Source organism: Anser anser (assembly GCF_964211835.1).
Source record: "Anser anser genome assembly, chromosome: 1".
Taxonomy (NCBI): Eukaryota; Metazoa; Chordata; class Aves; order Anseriformes; family Anatidae; genus Anser; species Anser anser.
The window spans coordinates 214,906,016-214,927,544 of record NC_139720.1 but is presented as its reverse complement, the minus strand read 5'-3'; the positions used below and the strand labels follow the sequence as shown (position 1 = coordinate 214,927,544).

Below are 21,529 nucleotides of genomic sequence, written 5' to 3'. Positions count from 1 at the left end.
CGGAGCCTGACCCCAAACGCATCTCTGAGCTGGTAATTTTACCCGGTCTGCAGGTCACTGGACTGCAAGTGCAGAGGTACTTAGCCTGCTGCGGTACTAACTGCTTTGTTTTATTTTATTTATGAAAGCTTATTTTAACGAAGGCACAAAACCCACAAAGCTCTCAGCAAGCATTTAATTAAAGCTTAATTACTATAAATACGTTAAATGTGCAAAGCTAGCAGGTACGGCCAAAAGAAGAAAGCCCCTAGCAGTGTTTTTCACACAGACCATAAATCCTCCCTCTTAGCATGGATGTCTTTCCATGAGAATTAAGAAACCATTTTAAAATAGGTCTTGAGATTCGGCAGAACGGGCTTTCACAAGTACTAAAGAGGAAACAGACTGGGAGCAACTCCAAAAGGAAAAATTACGTGAAGAGTAAGGTGCATGTGTGTGTACGTGTGCACGGCCACCCACCTGGGTTACTCTCCAGGCCTTAGCAGGGACGCAGGGCTGTAAGACAGCACCGCAGAACGCAACAAGTGGCAGTTACGCGTCGTTATGTTTAGACTGAAACCAGCATCACTGCGTCCTTCGCTACGCTAAGGCTCCCCCAGCAACAGGAATTACAGCAGAAACCCTCCTTTGCCTGGGTAAACGTGGTCACAGCTGATCTGCCTCTATCTCAACCCGGTTACAAGCTGTCTTATCACAGAGCCGAGGCATTTGGAGCGGGGCCCCTGCTCACTTATAAAGAGCAACCACGAAGTCGATCTACCCGCGCTTCAGGAAAGGTCTAGAACAAGGAAACACACTTATTAAGAGAACAAAAAACGGAACACAACTCATTCTACAATATTTTTATACCATCTACATTATTTTATATCATCTAAGTTATCTCATCTAAATTTATACAGCAAATTCATAAATTTATAACAGCAAAATCAGACGCCATACTGCAGTCATTAGCAGCCTCCCTTTATTTTTGTAATTGGCATCTCAGCAACGTCTGGGGGCTTGAACTACGACTGGCACTGTGCGCTGTGGCCCTGGGAATTCCTAGCGCAAGAGAGAGCCCCAGTGGCATACAGAGACACATACAGCATTCAAAGGCCAGTAGGAAAGGAATAACTCCCCCAAGCCACCCAGCAGCGACCGAGTGGATCCCAGACGTCGCGGCAGCCCAGTCCCTCTCCGGTAGATCGCACAACTAATTCTTCTTGTTCACGTGTCTGCATTTTCTACAAAACGTGCTGCTGAGGCTGACGCAGTCCAAGCGGGGATGTCAGCACTGAGCCACGCTCTCCCGAGGCACTGCTGAGGCCTCGAAGTGCCGAGAGCACGCCCTGCAGCGCGCATACCGCCCGCCCTGCCCCACTCAGCAGAGCAAAGATCCCAGCACTGGCACTAGAACGATCCCCACGTGCAGAAGGTGACCGCTCCCCCGGTGCCCAGGCAGCGGGGACACGGCACCTCTGCCTGGACCTCACGCTGCTGCAAGTACCGGCACTTCTCCCAGCGCACGCAGTGCTACGAGGCTGAATCCAGGAGGGTCAGGAGCGCTTTGGGATTCCACGGGAAAGGCTCCGCTTCAGCACGACGTCAGGCCAGGACTCTGCTCCTTCCCAGCTGCACACCCTTGAAACCTACCAGCAGAAAGGCAAACCTCCGGTGGCAACGCACCAGGATCGCTACTCAACACCTCGGGATGTTTTGGACACAGGAAATTTTCAAGAGGAGGAGAATGATCATTGTTTTGTTGAAAAAAGGAAAGGCAGACCCCAAAGATCCCTGCTGGCACCTGGGATTTCATCTTGTAGCTGATGGCAGCTGACAGGAGTCATTAATGCAGCGCCTCCGAAATTAAATTAAACATATGGACTGTCGCTGTCTAATTGGAAGAGCGAGGGCTGCGAAAATTGGGAAACATCACAAAGCTAAAGGACAGGTCACGGAAATCTCCAGCAGCACAGCAGAGACTTGAAACCATAGTCCTACTTTGAAAAACGACTTGGGAAAGACAGCAATTTGGGGCCGAAGGCTTACTTTCTCTTAGTGGTTCTAACACGAAAGCACTCATTTCAGCTGCCGGCGTCACGGCCCCCCGCAGCCACGCCGGGTGGCTCGCGCAGGTAGCAACAACATTGAAAAAGAAGCGCTCGCAGAGCAAGCCGATGAAGCTAAATTGAACGACCTTGTACTTCTCGCAAGCTAAAGGTGCAGACCCTTGCTCAGCGGCTGCATCTTGAGCACCTCTGAGCTGACGTCCGAGCCAAAGACCCAGCTCACCCCCCCCGAGGCTTTCCGACTGACGAGCTGAGAACCCAAAGTCCTAACAACTTGCAACCCACGGTCAGCTGCTGTGGCTGGGCAGACGCGTTTCTGATTATCGCTCTTCATGATGGGACCACACTCTAAAAAAAAAAAATTCTGCATCCTTCTGCAGAGCGGAGTAAGTCGTGTTCAGACCAGTCCCCAGCCGAATGTGTATAAAAGGACTGAGAGAGACCCAGAGCACCAGCAGGCACTGCGTTTGGAAGGGACAAGCGAAGTGTTTAAAATTCTGCGGGCAAACCTGTGCTATCGAGCCGAAGCCACCAGCTCCCCACGCTCGGCTTTCTCCACTCCCGCATCCGACCGCACACACAACGCCCGGCTCTGGCGGGCCCAGGTCAGAAAGGTCAGCCTGCGGACTGCATCTGCGAGCAAGCGATCTGTAGGGAACTGCAAACACTCCGGGCGTCGTGTTCCAGCTCGCTACACTTCCCAGCCGGCGGCGGGACCCCACTGCGGACGTTACAAAGCCAGCAGCAGTACGGAGGGCCAAAAACCTGCCTGGCATCACCCCAGAGGTAGCACCAGGAGTAAGCTTGGCGGGCTGGCATTAATGTGTGCCTCCATGAAGTATCTAATTACTCTGTCCGTATATTGTCAGAGACACGTCCTACCGAGCTTCAGATACTCGAGGACTTCTAATTTTCAGTTAAAGCCAAGATTCATCCAAAACGTGGGAAAAATAAGCACAATTCATGCCACACGGCCAGCGCTGCTCTCCTGCCAGACCCCCAATGCGACGCACTGCTGCTGCTCTGCCAGCCCGGGTGCCGAATGCCTGGTACTGCCTCGATGTTTTCATTAGCATTTCTACCTGATTTTAGGCAATTACTGTACCGTGAACGGCCTTTCTCCCCCTCTCCTCTTAGCCTTTGCAACTCGGGAAGCCCTGTTCTGGTCCGCCAGTCACTTGGAATGGTCAACAGCCGTCACACTCCACTGCTGACCATTGTCCTCCGGCAGAGGTGGGAGGCTCCGAAGCCCGTCCCTCTGCGGACGGGCAAACAACGGGGCCCGTTGCTGCTCGGACATCAAAGTTAAACAAACAGTCCCAAGCCCCCGCCTCTGTGCCCGTCGTAAGGAGCTCCCCGAGGAGGTCGCGACTTTCAGCTTGTCACAGCACACATCAAAGTTTGCACCACACACGAACTCGGCACACGGATTCGAATCGTGTCGCCCGAGAGCGGATATTCGGCCTTTGTGCCCTGCTTTAATCCTGTGTTTTCCCAAGTAATTAGGCTTTTTTGCTTATGAACTTGTGACTAAGTAAAGCATCCCTGAGAGGGTGTAACATCAAAGCTCATTCTCCCGCCTGTCCCGCGTTTTCTAAAATTGGATTTCTCTTTCTCTTTTTTCTTTGAATAAAAAACTAATTGAATTTAGTTGTAGACCGAATATATTTAAGAGTGCCTCTAAAAGGTTACAAGAAGCCACAGCGATCATCATGGGAACTCAGGAGGGAGGGCGCAGCGTTCAGCCTTTTTGCTTCATAAAGGCCTAGCATGAAAGACCCAGCAAAGGCCCCACAAGCTAGGAGGGACGCGGCTGCTCTTACGGAGCTATTTGAGCCCCTGGCTGATGGCCTGGCGTTACACTACCTGCCGAGTAACATCCCGAGGCTACAGCCTCACCGGGTGCCAAACCCGGCGTGCTGCCGCGGCACGGCACTGTCAGCCCAGCGGTCACCTCCCAGCCCGCAGAGCAGCCGCCCTCCATCTGTCACACAATGCACGGGGCAACGAGGAGCGAAAAGCTCCCTCGGGCCCAGCCGCACAGCGCGCCCCAAACCGCCCAAACTTCACAGAGACTCTGCGGAGCTCAGCACGACCTCATCAAACGGGGAGGCAGCTACGGAAGGAACCGACCCCCCAGGCGATGGCGAGCGCCGAGACGAACGTACCTGGAATTTCTGTTGATAGCTGCCACCATGAGAGCGGTCCAGCCAAGCCTGTGCCTCGCGTTGACGTCCGTGCCTTCCAGCAATAACCTGGGCAGGAGGGAGACAGGGTCAGGAAGGAGGAGCAGAGACAGCACCCCGAGCACACCGGAGCTAATGACACGACACGGAGCGTTCCACTTCCCAGGCACCCGTTCCAGTGAGGCCTCGAAGACCCGACGTGAAGTCAGTTCAATTTCTCAGCGGCTATGAAACTCAGGCAGACCGGTAGGTGACACCAAGTGCTGCCCTCTCAAGTGGCCCAGTGCCAGCTGCCTTGATTGCTTTTTTCCTCATTTCCTTCTTCTGTTCAGCCTGGCACCCAACGACCCAACCAGCAGCATGACGGAGAGCGAAGCTGATTAACCTACAATCTAACGACATGTTTGAATCGTCAGCCAGCGTTGCAACCGGCACGATTTCAGAAGAAGCTCAGGAGATCTCCCAAACACGTGCCAGTAGGAGATGCTTTGCGCTTCTCATTCACAACAAGAGAACAAACAAAACAAACTCAAAAACTAAGAGGCATCCAATCACAGCCCCACAGCGTGGCTGAGGCTGGGGGCACCCCTGGGTGCCGCCGCTCACCCCCTCACCCCAGCAGGGCCCCGCGGAGCCGCTGGCCCAGCCCCACGTCCCGGCGGCTGCCGGAGACCCCGCGGAGGAGCCCCCAGCCCCTCTCCGGGCAGCCTGTGCCAGGGCTCCGGCACCCGCCCGGCACAGCAGCGCTGCCTGGGGCCCAGAGGGCACCTCCCGGCCTCCAGGCTGGGCCCAGGGCCTCTGCTCCTGGCCCTGGGCACCCCCGGCGAGAGCCCAGCCCCGGCCTCTCCGGCTTCGCTGCCCTTTCTACAACTTCTGACCCTGTAGTCCATCACTCTTAGCACCGGACTCGGAGCACTCGCCTTAGGACAGCGATGTGTCACCGACAAACTAACTCCCCCAACCCTGCTCGCTTTCATGGCCAACCAAGGGAACCCAAGAACCTGCCCTAGCCAAACCCAGGCGAAGGCAGGGCTCTAACCCGCCCCGGCCACTTCCCCGCAGCTAAAGGCAAGGGACGGATCCCTGCAGAGGCTAACTCAGCTCATCCTACACCAACTGCAAAACCCAGAGGGTACGAAGGGAGCGTCTGAAAGCGCCGTTGCCTGCGTTGCCCGCAAGGCAGGAGGGAAGTTCAGACTTCAGGCGCAACTTGTGGAGCGCCCGAGTTAAATGAGGTGAGACGAGGTCCGAACCCTACGCGTTCGGGTGCAGCACCACGGTCCCGTTCCCGCCCCAGAGGACGGTGTGCTGCAGGAATTAAGCCAGGACGGCCGAGGGGGAGGTTTCAGAAAGCAGGAAGGGCTACGGCTCGTCCTCCTTCCCTTCCCCAAACGGAGGCTGTTCCACCTGCCTGGTGTGCCTCGCTGCGCAGCACGTCCCTCGCGCAGCGGGGATGAGCTACCGCTAAACCCGAGAGTTGTGAGACACAAGGAAAAAGCCAAGTTTCAGCCGTGCAAGCGCCAGACTGGTGCTAAGAATTTAAACCGCCGCCAGACCCGCAGGTAACACAACTGCACAACGGCAGCCGAGGCTGCTCGCGTGCACCGGACGTCAGATCACTCCTTCAAGGGCTCAGACAGGGTACGTGCCTGAATCTGGCTACCCTCTTTTATTAGGTTAAATTAACTGCCCCCAGCCTGCTGAGGTGGCTACCATGTCGGATGGTTAGTAAAGACTGCTGGGGTAGAATTAGAGACAAAGAGCGAAAAGCTCCCCTTCTTTCCTAAAAATAAATAAATAAATAAATAAAAATCATCTTTCTGCAACTGGAATGACCATAAAGGAAAGCGCGAACGCTAGCCTAGCACACACCCACAGCTGGACACAAGGTCTGTGCAAGCCTTCCTCCACCTTGTCCAAAACCCTCCCCATGGTTTCCCTAAAAACTTACCCCAAGATCAAACATTCTCCAGCCCTACAGCTACCCCAAGCAGCGATGCCAGCGCCTAAGCTTTGGCTCATGGTTGAGCATAGCTGAATACGGCTCTCCCTGCTGGTGTGAGACACCACAAAACTGTTACCCAAATCAGGTTCCTAAAACGAGCTCCTCTTTGCTCCCCTCCAGCCGTACCTTTGTACCCTATTGGAATGAGACTGGGAGCATGAGAGCGTGGGAGGCAACGGGCAGAGCACTGCAGGAGGCATGCCGTGCACATCAGCGGGTACCAAGGAGCAATTTGCTCCAGCCTTTTTTGACGAGAGAGCTACCGAGTGCTCTGAGCTGCTCATCAGGTTCTCCAACTGAGATGCCGCAGTGCCGTGACAAGTCCGGAGCCTGTGAGAGGCCCTGCGCCCAGGGAGGAAAGGTGTCTCCAAAAAAAATACACTAGGAACCGGCAGCCTTCAGTTGTGGTTCCTGAGCGTGGCTCAGGCGGCCGTGATCCCTGTAAATGATCCGCAGCGCCAACAGAAGACTTACGCTCTCTTTACCAGGGTTACAATTGAAAGCTTAACGATAGAGAGCTGCGTGACAGGTAAACAATGGCCCCTTGTTCCACAGAAGTTTGACACTTGATACTGCGCCGTAGCAAAGGAACGAGTTCTCACGCAGAGCCCTTACCGGATCCGTGCTGCACGCACGTGCACGTCACCAACCCCCGGCAGGTTCAGCTCCTGCGCTACCAAAGGGTCCTGCAAGCTGCGCGGGACTCTGGGGAAACGTCCTTTTGCTCCCCCTCTCTCTGGCACCTAACCTCCGAGAACAAACGACAAGCGTGCTCCCAGCTCTGCTGCAGGAAGAGCGCTCTCAGGCAGCACGTTACTTAAGGGACACACTCGCGTGCGGCCACAAAGCTTTCTGACCCCGTCACAGAGCGAGGACGTGTCTCGATGGCAGCCCGCACGCTGGGCAGATCGCTATCTGCAGAGATCCGCTCCCGTTGTGGCCACGCACGCGGCCGGTGTTTGCGCTCGCAGCAGAGATCAGCGAGGCGGACGCGGACCCGCTGCAGGTCACGGCAATTACGTGCTCTTGCTCGGAGGGATGCTGCCCGCAGCAGAAAGCCACACCACAGCTCCATCTGTGCGGGCACGGGGGGCTGCCTGCACACGGCGGGGGGGGAAAAAAAACAGCAAGAGGCCAGGGAACCCCACATGGAGATCTCATCCCCTCTTATCCTGGCACTTTGAAAATTTCCTTTATTGCCCTCGTGCTGCCAGCCAGCTCGCGCCGTCCTCCGAGCGGTACGGAAGGTGACGTACAAGCCACGTCTGAATTCGGTTCTGTTTGCTTGGCCATTCCAAAGTACTTTGGATGCAGCAACTTCCACCCCATCCCCTTTCTACAGCGTCTCAGTTTGACAGTCCGATAGGCCACATAACACCCGGCAAACAAAAGAAAGTAAAATATTAATGCCACAGAGAGAGAACCTGGCGGGAGCCCAGGAGAGGAGGAGGAAGCGAGACAGGAAGCCTCCGGAGGCACGGCAGGTACGGCCCCGCAGGCTTGTAGCTCACCCGACACCTCGCAGCCGCCTGTGGGTGTCTTTGGGGCTGTGAATAACATGGTGCACAGCCCGACAGCACCCCTTGCGCCCACCGTGGTGTTGGTATGATGGAGGAACAGAGCTACGAGCTGAACGTCCCCCACCCGCTGGGTCACTGCTGCGAAAGCTCGTTTTCACCCCCAAAACAGAGGGCAGTTTAACGTTTGTTCCCTCCTGACGGTGAACGGCAGCTAAACGTTTCAGTGTGATGAGACAGAGGACGGGACGGCAACCTCAGAGTGCTCTGGAGATGCTAAAAACTACTTCTTAGCTCACTGGAAGGCTGCTTTTCTCTGCGCGCTTTCTTTTTTCTTTTTCTCTACATGCTTTCTGGAAGCGCACACTGAACGATGAGTTATCTTCCTTCTCAGATTAAAAAAAAATAAATAATTAAGTAAGATCTTAGTGCAGCAGTCAAACCTGTTAAAACATGGTGCACCCAACAGGAAGGATGCTGGGGCCTCTGCTGCAGGATTTGATTACGGGCTCGGAGCTCAGATATTAGAATTAATCAGGTAGTTTTCCATTCAGGAATCCAGATAATCGCCAGCATCTGGAATGCCACATGACCGAGCCTAGTGGAGAGCATTACCAGCATCAGATCATCTGGCATAATACGCATTGACATTTCATTTAGGAGCCGGATTATTTTTTTTTTAAATCACTGCAAGATGCTCAGCAACTTAACAGATTTTCTAGACAACTGAACTTTATGTTCGGGGTCTTCAAGCCTATCATTAATTTTTTCCCCGCCTGATTTAATGATATGACAATCGATAAAGCGACGACCACTGCTCAGATCCTAGACAGCCAAATGTATTTACCAGCAGGAGTATTTTTTTTAATTAAATAAACTCCTCCGATCAATGTTTAGGATGTTTATCCACATTTTAACCAAATAAGATCCAGGACACTCACTCTTACCTACTAAGCAGTTTCTCGTGCGTATACGGCTCTGTTAGCACCCCTTTTGGTGTTTCTACAAGCAGCAGGTACCCCAAAGACCCCGAACAACACGGGTGGAATGAAAACATGGCTCTGATGCAGGGCAAGGGGCTTTTTCTGTTGTTTGTTTGTTGGAGTGTGTGCTTCTAAAGGATTAGAGAAAAACCTCACGATTTTAGGGCAGAAAGCTCGGCTGCTTCTCCAGAGTATTCTGCGCAAGCAGATTTTCCTGATGGATTTCTAACAGAGATCCTGCGAGCGAGCAACAGCGACTCCGGGTTTGAGTCTGACAGCGTCCCCGCTGCCTGCGGAGCCCCAGCCCCAAAGGGCAACGCGCAGGCTGACGATTTCTCTGAAAAATAAGAGGAGGATGCGAAGGAGCCAGCAGAACGTCACCAGGTGCTCTGGAATTTGCTGGAGGAGCCTCGGGAGAGCGACCCGCGCCGCTTTGTGTGCCCGGGCTATTTTGCCTCGAGACAGTGGCTCGCAAAAAGCTCCAGCGCTTTGATCCCTCCGCCCCCGGTGCAGAAAGAGCCCGAGCCGGGCCGGCCACCGCGCGGCGCCGTGCCCTCTTCCCCCCCAGACAGATGTGCCTCCTATTCACCCCGCTGCCGGGGTTCTGGGTGACTAACTCGGTGACACCGCGCTCCCGGCCGAGCCCAGAGGGCATGTTTGAGTTTGTGCTCAGCGCCGGGAGCATGCCCAGCTTGCCCTCCCGACAGGTGGAGGAAGAGGAAGCTGGAAACTTGAACTTTTCGCAACAACAATAGCTTCTGTTGCTCTCGGCCACTTCGCCGTTTCCCCTGGCCCTTCCCCAATATGTCGCTGTGTAACCGCGGGGGTGGCTGACACCCTAAGAAGCGCTCGCCCTCCTGGGACCTGCCCTCGGCTTTGCAGAGGGAGGGAGGGGAAAAAAAACATCCCAGGCCCCAGCGGCATCCCCAGCGTGAAAGGACGATCTCCCTGCTAGGGCTGGAGAAAGGATCTGCCCGTTGAGGAGCATTAGGCAGGCTGCTGAAAAGCCTTTGATCTTGCTGCTGTTCCTCCTTGAGATGGTCGTGTCTGCTCCTCAGCCCCTGCGTGACCGCCTCAGGGCTGGTAACACGCTGCAGTGCTTCATAGAGACACGTGAAGCCATGAAACATTACGAAAAAAATGCCAAAAATCAGAGGGAAGCTCTTATCCATCTGGATTTCTGAAGGGAAACCGAACCCTCAGAGGAGAGCCGGGCTGCCCAAGGGCGCGAAGGGTGGGTGAGAGCACTGCAGAATGCACGTGACGGGGACAGCAAAAGAAAACTGACAGAGACAGCGCAAGGTGCTGCCCTCACCCCATCCCTGCCCTGCCTGGAGGTGCCCCAGCACAGCCAGCAGAGCTCCCTGTTTTTCAGGGCAGCGGTTCCTTCAGGCTGGCAGAGAGAAGGACCGGGACACACGCACGCTGCCGTGCGCTAGTGCCCAGGGAAGAGGGAAGGGCAGCAGGCCAGCGGTGCCGGCCTCAGCACGAGCTGAGCTGGGCCCCTGCTGGCATCGCTGCACCTGGGGAGGAAAAGGAAAGCGCAGCCTCACCTAAAGGAGCCCCGATCCACGGCTGAGCCCCCACGTCAACAGCTGGGACGTGCGTTGGGAAAAGCTCTGCGCCAGCCTGATGGCCTGCCTCCGGCAGCAGCCAGCTGGGGAGAGAACGTAACAATCACCATTTGCAGGGGGTTTGAACATAATATACTCGCTTCTGGCAGCCAGCACCACGCTGGCCTCTGAGCTGGGGGTGGCAGTGCCGCTGGCGCGGTTACCTGCCAGGCCTGCTCTGCACGAACCCGCACGGCCTCTTCCCGAACCCCCTCGAGCACCGGACCCCTGTCACCCAGCGACTTTCACGGCTTATTTACGTGCTGCGCTTGTTCTAAGCTCGCAGCCCGCACGCCCCCCGGGTGCTCCCTGGCTGCCGTGCTGAGGGACAACGTGCCCTAAGCGCTCTCTGCCTGCTCCCAGCACCCACGGCCCCCGCCTGGGGCTGACGGAAGCCATCCTGCGCTCGGCCCCGTCGCTGCCAGGCTGATAACCGCGGCAGTAATTGCAATTAGCTCCCTGATGGCTACCAGACGCATTCCGCACATCACAAACTACCGTCCGCACAGCCGCGCCAGATGAAGCAGCGTCTGCTTCCAGCGAGGATTTGGGCACGCTGAAGGGCTTAAAGCTGTTCTGGAGACAGGCACGGGATCTTCTGTCTCCTGCGGCCGGCTGGTGGGCCGCTGACTGCAAAGATTGGTCTTGTGACTCAGCATACAAACACGATCGGTCCCGGGAGGTTTTGTGGTCAGAATGCTACAAAAAGCAGGAAAAAAATCTCCCTGCACAGGAAGCGTTAAGGCAAAACACCCTGCGAACCCGGCGAGAGGCTGAGCGGCGGCACCAGCTCATTCCCCACCTTTCCTCCGCAGCCCCCGCTGCCCTGCAGGGGAAAGCTGCCCTCCTCCTCCTCCTCCCTCTCAGCTTCTCAGCCTCCCGACAGAGGAGGGCGAAGCGTGCACAAGTCTGCCGCGATATCTCACAGCAGAAGCGAAGAAATCTGAGCCGCCGCATCTGCTCCAAGCCCCCGAGGCCCCGCGCCAAATCAAACTTAATAACCAGTCGAAAACTTCCACCGAAACAAAGTGCTGCGCAATTCGGTGCACGCGTCGTGAGAAAAGATTAAAGGGAACATTTAAAGGAAAAAAAAAAAGAAAAGAGCCTGTTTATCCTAAAAACTCAGGTGCCCGTTAACTCAGATATATTCTAACAACTATGGGCCCGGTGAGGGTAAGCAGACAGCGGAATATAAAGCGCGGAGCAATGGAAACAAACGGCGTTATAAATTATCTCCCCACACCGCCTCCAGCACGACGCAAAGATATTCGCAGTGCTGCTAACTGTTCTGGGACAGGCGTGAGATGGGAGAGCTGTGCCCATACGGGCGCACATCCTCTGCACGGTTCTGTCCCGCGCTCAGCTGCTCTCCCTGCCCCAGGCACGAACCTGGAGCTGAGGGCAGCACAACTCCTCGTGCTCTCCTGGTCCGCACGTGGCGAGGGCAGGAATGGGGCTGCCAGGAGGAAATCCACCAAGTGCCCGAGCCCCAGGGAGCCCTGAGGCAACCCCCTTTGGCAGCTCACGTTCAGCTCCCATCCGGGCTCGGTTCGACGAGGGGCTTCCAGAAACCCAGCCCTGCACCGCAGCGGGTGCTGCTCCACGAGGGCAGCCGAAGCCTGACTCCCCGTGGCCCAGCCGGGGATTTCACGAGCATTTCTAAATGTCTTTAACGTACCCAAACACAACGGTGGTTTGAGGCGGGGAACAAGCAGCGGGTGCTGCTGAACTCCCAGCCCACCCCCTGCACTGGAGGGAGCTGAAAGATGCGAGCAGTGTTCGTGGGCAGAATCCATTTTACCTACAAACAGGCTCATCTCCATGGATCTACTGTGGTCCTGCCAGCTTAACTCAGCTCCTCCTCGCAATTTGACTACAAGAAGATGTAAAAGGCATAAAGGACAAGGGAGAATACTTGTGTGGTCTAGCCGGGAGGACTGCACGGCTCCTTCCATGACACGCGTGCCCGTGAAGAAAGGCGAGCAGCCTTCCAGAAGAGCAGCCTCGCCCTCCAGCACACCTCAGCACCATGCCAGGTACAGAACGGATTAAGAAGCAAATCACCGCCATGACCGCACCGTTCAGGGAGCGCGGCGCTGAGCTTCAGCTCAGCCTCCTGCAGCCGACCACAACCTCAGATTTAATCTTTTCTCAAGAGCAGAGAGAGATCTGGGCCAAAGCAGCATGACAGCGTATGCCCAGGGGGCCGGGGTGTTTTTGTGGTGAGGAAATGCGTCCGGCCCTGCCAGCACACGTTCCGTGTAAGCCTCGTGCTCCGGCACACGTCCCACACCAGTGGTTCTGGGGCCGATCCTGATTTCTGGCCTCTGGGATTAGGACCCTTTACCAGCTGCGATGCTGCCACAGCCAGGAGCCCGGGCCGGGCCAAACCCCCTCTGCCACAGAAGGGAACGTGCCGGGCGAGCTTTGTGGCCTACGAAACAAGGAAGATGAGCAGACACGGCCTGGGAGGAGGCGGCGCAACGATGAGTCAGAGCCTCCTCGGCTGCTTGACCAGGAGAGATCGCGCTCAGCTTAGCTGCGTCTGCAACCCTCCGCCTAAAACTCAGCCTGGAGAGAGCAGAACCAGCTGCGGCAGCTGACACGCAGCTTCCTGCCTTACCTCCACGTCTGGCTGGACCCCTCCGAGAGCAGGAGAGCGCCTGCTCACCTCCAGATCTCATTAGCACGCGGATTTGGGCGGCCGCCTGCTGTTAGGAAGGAGGCTGATAACAGCCGTCGGACATAGGCGCTGCGTTTCCATGAGTCACAGTCGCCCGGCGCCCATCAGAGCGCTGCCCCGTCGCATTTAGCTGGCGAGGAAACTCTGCTGCGAGCCTGCACTTTCGTGGGCGGCTTATTAAGAAACAAAGCTGGGACGCAGAATCAATATTAATGCTGAATATAAACACAAGGAGGATCGAGGCAGCAATTTCTTATGGCTTCGCTTGTTGCTTTCCCTCCAAATGCACAGAACAGCTGAGGTTGAGGCAAATTAAACTATCCACATTAATTAGGTGTTATCTTCTGTACTGGCTAACAGCACGAAGGGCTTGAAGGGAAGAGCTGGCTTGCCACAAGCTCCAAAGGGAACGGGCTCAAAAGTGAACGCATTCCTTGACCTTGATGCAAAAATCAGGCTGGTTTCTCACATTTAGCAGTGGGTAAAGAGGAGAAAACCTGCCTGGGAGCTGCGAGCAGACAGAGGGAAACAGAGCGCCTGGCTCACGGGCTGGATCCAGCCTTTGGCCACGGGATCCTTCCCACAGCAATACCGACGTGTTAGCGTGAGGTCTGTCTGGTACGCCTGAAAGGCCTATTCATCCTCGCCCAAGGAGAAAGCTTCTGGCTGGAACAAGGAGAAATTCCCTTGAACATAAGCCTCCCATTCATCCCTGATATCCATAACTTTCATCCTTCCACGCCTGACTGAGAGGCTTCCAGCTGAACTCATCGCGCCCACCTCACCACCTCTCCCTGCCCAGCAGCTCAACAGCAAGGCAGGACGCGGGGAGAGCCTCCCCGCCACGCTGCCAAGGGTCCCCGACACAAGCCCTTTGCAGTCCCTGCAGCCCAGACCTCCTTGGTTTGTGCCCGAGGTTCTTCGGGTTCTTAGACCCAAGACCTGGACAGGCGTACGACAGCCTGGCTCCCAAGATGAGATGCGTTTAGTTTTGTATGGCCGTATCGCTTCTCACCTCCGTTCCCATCCTGGCTGCTGGAACAAAGCAGCCCGTTTGCCTACGGTCCTGTGACACCTGAGCTCCTTCGCACAGCGCAATTAGAGCACTGCCCTCCACTTCCTTAAACACACGAAGTATTTATCACACAGCAGCACCCTGCTGTCTGCTGCCTCTCCGTACCTTGTTCGGGAGTTCTGCAGCTGCCTGATGTCGTGCTCCTCTACCCTTTGCCGTTATCCCGTTTTCTGACCTTCCTGCTCGGTGACGTGACTGACCTCAGCTAGCTAGAGGAACACGATGCTGAGATGTACGTGCTCAGGGAGAGGCAGTGAGAAGACTCAGAAAGAGACGGCAAGAAGATTTATGCTCCAAAACGCAGAGGGGGAGATCTTCTGAAGGGTGACCTGCCCTGAAGAGCCAGCCTCCAAAAAGCCAGCACCTTCTCCAGTTGCTGGTAGTGATGCTGCTGCTCCTGGCCCCTCCATCTTTCACGCCACGCACCCTGTGCCTGTGCGCTCGGATTGTGTGCATTCCTAAAGTCTGTAACCTCTCCACTCCCCATTAATTTAATTCCTACGGGAAAAATTGTTTCACCCTTCATTGCGTCGTGTCACCACCATGCTTGTCAGGAACACAGGCTCAGGAGACAGCCCAGTAAGGCCTCGCGTGCCCTGGTCCCCACACCGCCCACGCTTTGGCTGTTGTTTGCTTTAGGAACCAGCCTCTGGTTATGCTTGCTGGCATCCAGATCCTCTGCGGTGGCCCCCAAACTCCCTAGTTATGATTCGGATCATCCTGCTGGTGACTGTTAGGGCAATGAAGAGTCACTTCCTTTCAATAGAAAACAGAACATTTTGGGGATGAGGAACGCAGCTATCCTGAAAGCTCTCCAGTTCCCTGCCTTCGCTCCAAGCTGCCTCGGAGCCCCTACCCACCCTGTTTTCCCTCTGCAGTGAAGCACAAGTTAAGGTTTCAAAACCTCTGTCTGTGTACCCCACACACCCGCCTTCTGCTCTGCAGACCAAGACGTGTTACTGGCGGTTGTAGTTACAGCAGAGGGCCAGGTACAGGCAGTCAGCTGAACGAGGCGCTTGCAGAAGGCCGGCTTCCCAACTCACGCAGCAGGAAAAAAAACCAAGTCCCTAGCGGCAGGCGAGGAGAGCATGTACCAGAGAACGCGGTGTGGAGAACGACCAACACCTGGCTCGCTTCTTCTGATCGTCTCCGAGCCAAGAGGACGGAGAGCTGAACAGCACTGGGAAGTGCTCCCCGGCACGGGCAGCACCAGGGCTGTGCTCGGCCTTCCCGGCACTGCCTAAGGAGGCAGGGTGCTGGGCGGCGCACGACACGCGTCTTGAATCGCCCGAGCTACACGGCGCGCCGCTCGGCCCTGCCGCACCGCCGCCTTCTCAGCGCCTTGAGGTTATCACGCTGAGACACGAGGCCACGGGAGAGACTCAAGTTTAAATGAGCCCAGCGCTGTATTAGAAGGCTCCGTCACGCCAGCCTCCCCTTTCCTACCTCACCTCCCGCAAGCTGCGCCTGGGCTCTGCGGCCGAGGGGGGCAGGCGGGAGGGCAGAGCCTCCTGGGGTAGCGCAGGGAGCTGGGTGCTGGTGCGGACGGGGCTGCCCTCTCCTGGGTGCAGCCCTCGCTGCTCAGCTCAGCGTCACGCTCCCACCCGGCTGCTGCTGAGTGGGGGCTCTGCTCCTTGCAGGGGGCAAGAGCAGGAGCCCCTCGTGCGACTCGGTTTGCGCCTCTGGAAGCTCCAGGCGCTCGCCAGCAGCACGTGAAGGCTCTGGGCTGCTGAGGTCTGTGGTAAAGCCGAGGCTGAAGCTGCCTGGAGCGGGGGCAGCCAGCACGTGTCGCCGTCCTGCCTCACGCCTGCCGGTGAGGGACGTGGCGGGCGCAGCCGGGCAGGGAGCTTCAAACGCGGGGTGCTGCGGGGCAGGGGCAGGGAGCAGGCTGTGATCGGAAGGAAAGGGCACGGAAACAAAGGCTGCGAACACGCAGCACGGCTGGGCTGAGTTCAGCTGCAGCCCTTCCCTCATCGGGGGGAGCACAGAGCATCCCTGGTGCTGCTCTGCCCGAGCAGGCTCACAAATCACCCAGACATCGCCGGGCAGCAGCTTCCTGCAATTAGGAGCAGCAGAACACATGTGCCAATTAGCCGCACGCCAATATCCTCCCCGGCCCTTGATCCAGACCAGACCCCGGCCGCTTCCTCCGAGCTCCGGGGGGCCGCGCGGAGCATCCTCTGGGCGCGGGCCAGGAGGGCTCTCCTCCCCGCCGCGGGAGGACACCCGGCACGCAGCTCCTGGGCCCTGCACTGGGTGGGAGACGCCGGAGAGAAGCAGGGGACACCGGGTGGGGCGAGCACGGCGCAGCAGTGGCTGCTCCCACCCCGTGCGGGCCTCCAGGCTACCAAAACGTCTCTCTGGTACCGGCTCAGGGCAGCCGTCTGGGGATCGGGAGACCTCAGCACCGCTGGGCTGCACAAAGCATCCCGGGAACCCCTCGAGCCAACAGAAGTCGCTGCCCTGAGCTGCAGGCATGGGAAGGTTCAAGGGGGATGAGAGAAACGCGCCGTTTGTCGATGCCCCAGTGAATTTAACGCTGCCGACGGCTCCTGAGCAACGCCACGACCCCGAAAGAGGCAGGCACTGCCAACAGCAGCGCCGAGAGCGCTGCAGGCCTGCTGTCTCGGGGTTAGGGGCTGCGAGCTCTGGAGGTGCTCCTCTCCCCGACGGGCTTGGCCCCTGACTGCGGCCACCTCCCCAGCCTCCTGGCTTGGGTGGCGAGCCCCAGGACAGAAGCGCGGTGGGATCCGGCTGGGCAGGAGTTTGCTCCAGCCGGCCGAGGAGCCCGTGAGAGCTGTTAGTTTGGGGACAGACCCACAGGAACACGGCTCTGCCGCTTCCGGCCTGGAGGGGTACGTCCACGCCACGCCGCACCACGCGGACTCGCTGCAGCGACCTCTCCCAGCGCAGGGATCTGTGACCCACCCTGCAGCTCCCCCGTGCCTGCCCACAGCTCCCTCTGGCTCTCCTCCCGCCTGCTGCGCGCCCAGCCCCTGCCTGCTGAGAGCCTCCCCACCTCCCCGCCCCGCGCAGCAGCGTTCTTCGCACCCGTCTCTAAAAGCCGCTCACCTGTTGACTTCGGAAACGTTGTTGAACCTCGCGGCTTCCAGCAGAGCATCTTCTGCAAACAGGCAAAGAGAGAACGAGTCAGGAGCCGAACACACGGCTGTGCAATAACCCAGAGATGGCACAGGGCACCGCACCAAACAACACGCGTTACGTGGGAACCAATTCTGCGAGCGGGTTAAAACTAACCCGCCTGCTTGCTGCCTTACTGCGGCCTCCCTGGAAGCCCTGCTGCTAGGCTCTGGGGAGCTCAGGGCTGAGCTGCACGTCTCGAAGCGTGGCTGCGAGGCCCAGGAGCACAAGCAGGACACCTGGGAGGCGGCAGGACCCCCAGCCTGGCTGCACAGGTCCCTTCCCCAGCCCCCCCAGCCCAAGCACGGGCGCTCAGGCAGCAGAAGCAGCAGCTCCCTCCGTGACGCCTCGCGGCACCAGAGATCCCCCGGGCCAGTCTCCTCCCGCCTGCGGGGAACGGCCTCCCCTCGCTGGTGCCCGGCTCCCGAGGTGCCACTGGGCAGCGGCTCAGGCTGGAGGAGAGGGGAAAGCATCCCGTGGGGCGGCCGGGGCTGGGGGCAGGCCTGCAGCGACCTCCTGCTCCTGCGGGACTGCTGCGAGGGAGCAACTGCGTGAACAAGTGGCGAAACAAAAACTTCTGTGTCTGCAGCAAGCCCCGCGAGCTGCGGGTCCTGGGTCCAGCGGGCGTTACGGGGCACCGAGGCAGCCCCGGCCCAGGCAGCTCCTCCTGCAGGCGAGGAAGGACACCTCCCGGCTGCAAGGGGTAGGGCAGCACCCGCCGCCGCTGCCAGCCGCTACCCGACGCAACCAAGCACCCCAAAAAGTTCTGCCAGTCGCCACCCGACCCCCGAGGGGCCCCTTTCCCCGCCCGCAGGGCCCGCTGCGGCCCCGGGCTGACACCTCCTGGCTGAGGGGTGCTGCGGCCCCCGACAAATCGCTCGTCCCTGAGCTCTCCTTCAGAGCGAGCGCTGCAAACGGACCCGTAGCAGCACGGCTGGGAGAAGCCGGGACCATTCTCCCCGGTTCCTACCAGCTCCGGGTGCTTTCTGCCCTCTCCGCCCAGCATTTTGTGCCTCTTTTGGCCTCTTCAACCTGTCTGTGCCCGGCTTTCTGCCCTGCCTTTAACCTGTCTCCTCGGGCAGCCGCAGCAGGAGACGCGGCTCCATCCTGCGTGCTCCCCTGCGGCCCCTCTCAGGGCGCTAACGAACAGCTGCAATTAGGCAGGAGATGATGATTACGGCTCGCCCTGGCAGACACCTTCCTGCGCTCCAGCACCGCAGACCTCGACGCTTCCTCTCGCTGCTTTGGGACGAGCCAGAGGCGCTCGGAGTGCCGCAGGGAGGTTTTTGGCTGACGGGTGCCAGCGGTGCGAGGCACAAACCGCCGGAGGTCTCACGTTTAACCTGGGAGCGGGGGCACTGCAGGCCCAGCCCGGCAGCGCGCTGCCAGGGACAACTCACCGGGCTGCGGGTGTCCGGGGGGACCTGCGGGCGCCCCGCAGGGCCGGCACAGCGCCTCTCCCAGCACCCGGAGGGCAACGCGGGGCTCCCCCCAAGCCCTGCTCCGAGCGGGGGGAAGTCCTCAGACGCGGGGCCGAGCTCAGCGAGCTCAGCAGCCAGAGCTACCCGGCCTACAGACCTGCAGCGAAGCCGGCCCCGTCTGGCAGCCCTTCCCTAAGCGCTAATTACACAAGGTTTCCCATAATGACGGCAAAACCTCCACGCAAACAGCCCAGCACAGCACTCTGTGCGTTACTCATGGGGAGACCGGCCTCTGACGTGCCTGAAACTACCGAGTGAGGAGGAGTCCTGCTGCGGAGTCACGGCCCGTCCTGCCCCAGCTCGGCTGACGAGCTCGCTGCCTCCAAGACCTGACCTGTGAGCAGTGGCTCGTGATTAAAGCTCCGCAGCAAGAAGCAACTTGAACCCCATCTCATTTTCCAGAGCTTGGAGACGAGCTCCTCACCCAAGGACCGAGGTTTACCCGGGCCGTGTGTGCCTGGCAGACTGCAGACCATTAAGGGGGGGCTGGGCTCCGGCAGCACCTCGCCCAGTGGCACTAACGAGGCCACCCGGCCTGCAGCAGGGGTAGGACAGCACCTGGAGTCCTCCCAGCCCCAAAACGCTGCATCAGCGCTGGGCAGGGGACTGGCTGTGGCACAAACCCACAGTTACACGCCAACCTAAAAGCATTCAGCTCACCCCAACAATCCCCTGGGACCATCCCAGATGCCTCAGCTGGGAGGGACACGTCAGCCTTTCGAGACCCAAACCCAATGCCGTGGCAAAAGGAGCTCGTGGCCACCCACCGAGCGCTTCCTTCCCACAGAGGGTAGATGTACAAAGCTGCTCAGCTCGTACGTGCCTGACACATTCCCCGCTCAGGGCAGAGGGCTGGGGAGACCCGACCCCACGAACACGCACCCACCCTGCCAAGCAACGTGGCTCAAACCCTCCCCTGCCAGCTTTCCTCACCCACAGGCGCGGAGCTGGGTCCTCTCCGTGCACAAAAACCGTCGGGGATGAAGCCAAGCACGCGTCCTGCGGCAGGACGGGAGCACGCACGGCGCTGCCACCGCCTGCACGCCCCGGGACAGCTGTGACAGCGCCCTGCCGTGCTAAGACACGGGCCCGGGGTGCAGTTCATGAGACGCGATGAGCGTGAGGACCGTTAGCATCCCACCGCGGGGCTCGGGGGGGATCCCCCGCGGCTCAGCGCACCCCTGGGACAGGGCCGCAGGACGCCCCCCGCCCCGCAGGGCTCCCCCACCCGCCCCCCCGGCCCACCCGCAGCCCGGCGGGGGGCAGCGATAGTCACCCTTGGTCGCTCGGTCCCTCACGTAGCAGGCGGCCAGCGCGGCGACGAGCAGGCCCGCAGGCGCCGCAGCTCCGCGGGCCCCGCTCCGGTACCCGCCGGGGCCTCCAGGGCCCGGGGGGGGCCCCTCAGCCGCCGGGACCCCCCCGGCGAGAAGGGCCGAGGGGGCTCCCCCCGGGCCCTGCCGCCGCTGCCGCCCCCCGCCGGCCGCCCCCCGCCAGGGCAGCGCCGCGCTCCCCGTCACAGCGGGCTCGCGGCGGCCCCTGGCGGCCGCGGCCGGGACGAACGGCGGTCCCACAGGCCCGGGCCTCGCCGCCGGAGCTCCGCCGGCCCCCCGCGAGGCCGCCGGCCACGGCCGCGCCCGGAGGAGCCTCGCCAGCCCCGGCGGCGGCGGGCGGGCCGCCAGGGAGCCCAGCATCGCGCCGCGCCTGCCCCGCCGCCGCCGCTGCCGGCACACAAAATGGCGGCCGCCGGTGGAGCGGCGCGGGACGGGCGTCGGAGCAGGGCGACGCGCAAAGCCTGGCGGGAGATGTAGTCTCCGCACGGCGCGGCGCCGGGCTGCAGGTGCAGCCGCCGGACTACAGCCCCCAGGGAGCGCCGGGGTGCCGGCAGGCCGCAGGGCATGCCGGGAAGCGGAGCCAGGCCCGCCCCCCCCCCCCCCCCCCCCCCCCACCGGCAGGTGGCACCGCGGGGCCGCGGGTTCGAGGCCGGCCCCGGGAGGCGGCGGGGGCGCGCGGGCGCCTTCCCGTGCTCGCGCCCTTGTGCGCTCGTGCACGCGCGCGTGCACGCGTGGGCAGGCGCGGACACGCGTGGAGGTGCTCGCGTGCGCGCGCATTGGGGTGGTGTGAACGGGCACCACTGGTGTGCTCGCGTGGGGGCACAGGAGCTCCGGCACGCGTGGACACAGACACACTGCATACACGGGACACGTGTGTGCATGGAGGGACGTGTGTACATGTATGGACACGTATGTGCATGGAGGGACATGTGTGTACATGGAGGGACACTGTGTGCATGGAGGGACACGTGTGTGCATGGAGGGAGACGTGTGTGCATGGAGGGACACTGTGTGCATGGAGGGACAGGTGTGTGCGTGGAGGGACACGTGTGTGCATGGAGGGACACATGTGTGCATGGAGGGAGACGTGTGTGCATGGAGGGACACTGTGTGCATGGAGGGACACGTGTGTGCATGGAGGGACGTGTGTGCATGGAGGGACACGTGTGTGCATGGAGGGACACTGTGTGCATGGAGGGACGTGTGTGCATGGAGGGACACGTGTGTACATGTATGGACACGTGTGTGCATGGAGGGACACGTGTGTGCATGGAGGGAGACGTGTGTGCATGGGGGGACACTGTGTGCATGGAGGGACACTGTGTGCATGGAGGGACGTGTGTACATGTATGGACACGTGTGTACATGGAGGGACAGGTGTGTACGTGGAGGGACACGTGTGTGCATGGAGGGACACTGTGTGCATGGAGGGACACTGTGTGCATGGAGGGACGTGTGTGCATGGA

The 21,529-nt window shown here is 59.4% G+C and overlaps 1 protein-coding gene across 4 annotated transcripts in view; it reads right to left on the bottom strand.

The window, feature by feature from the left end:
• The window catches only part of CLPB (ClpB family mitochondrial disaggregase), an 81,082-nt gene extending 60,445 nt beyond the window's left edge, over positions 1 to 20,637 (bottom strand). For 2 of the 4 annotated variants that reach the window (XM_083824160.1, XM_083824162.1), the window contains exons 1-3: positions 20,009 to 20,438; positions 17,183 to 17,234; positions 4,217 to 4,303 (exon numbers count right to left, since the gene is read on the bottom strand). In XM_083824160.1, the coding sequence (XP_083680286.1) occupies positions 4,217 to 4,303; positions 17,183 to 17,234; positions 20,009 to 20,423 (554 nt within the window). In that variant the 5' untranslated portion in view covers positions 20,424 to 20,438. Of the gene's footprint in view, positions 1 to 4,216; positions 4,304 to 10,850; positions 11,027 to 17,182; positions 17,235 to 20,008 lie in introns of those variants that run through there. The other 2 variants (XM_083824161.1, XM_083824163.1) reach the window with 2 other exon arrangements.
• Positions 20,638 to 21,529: the final 892 nt, after the last annotated feature.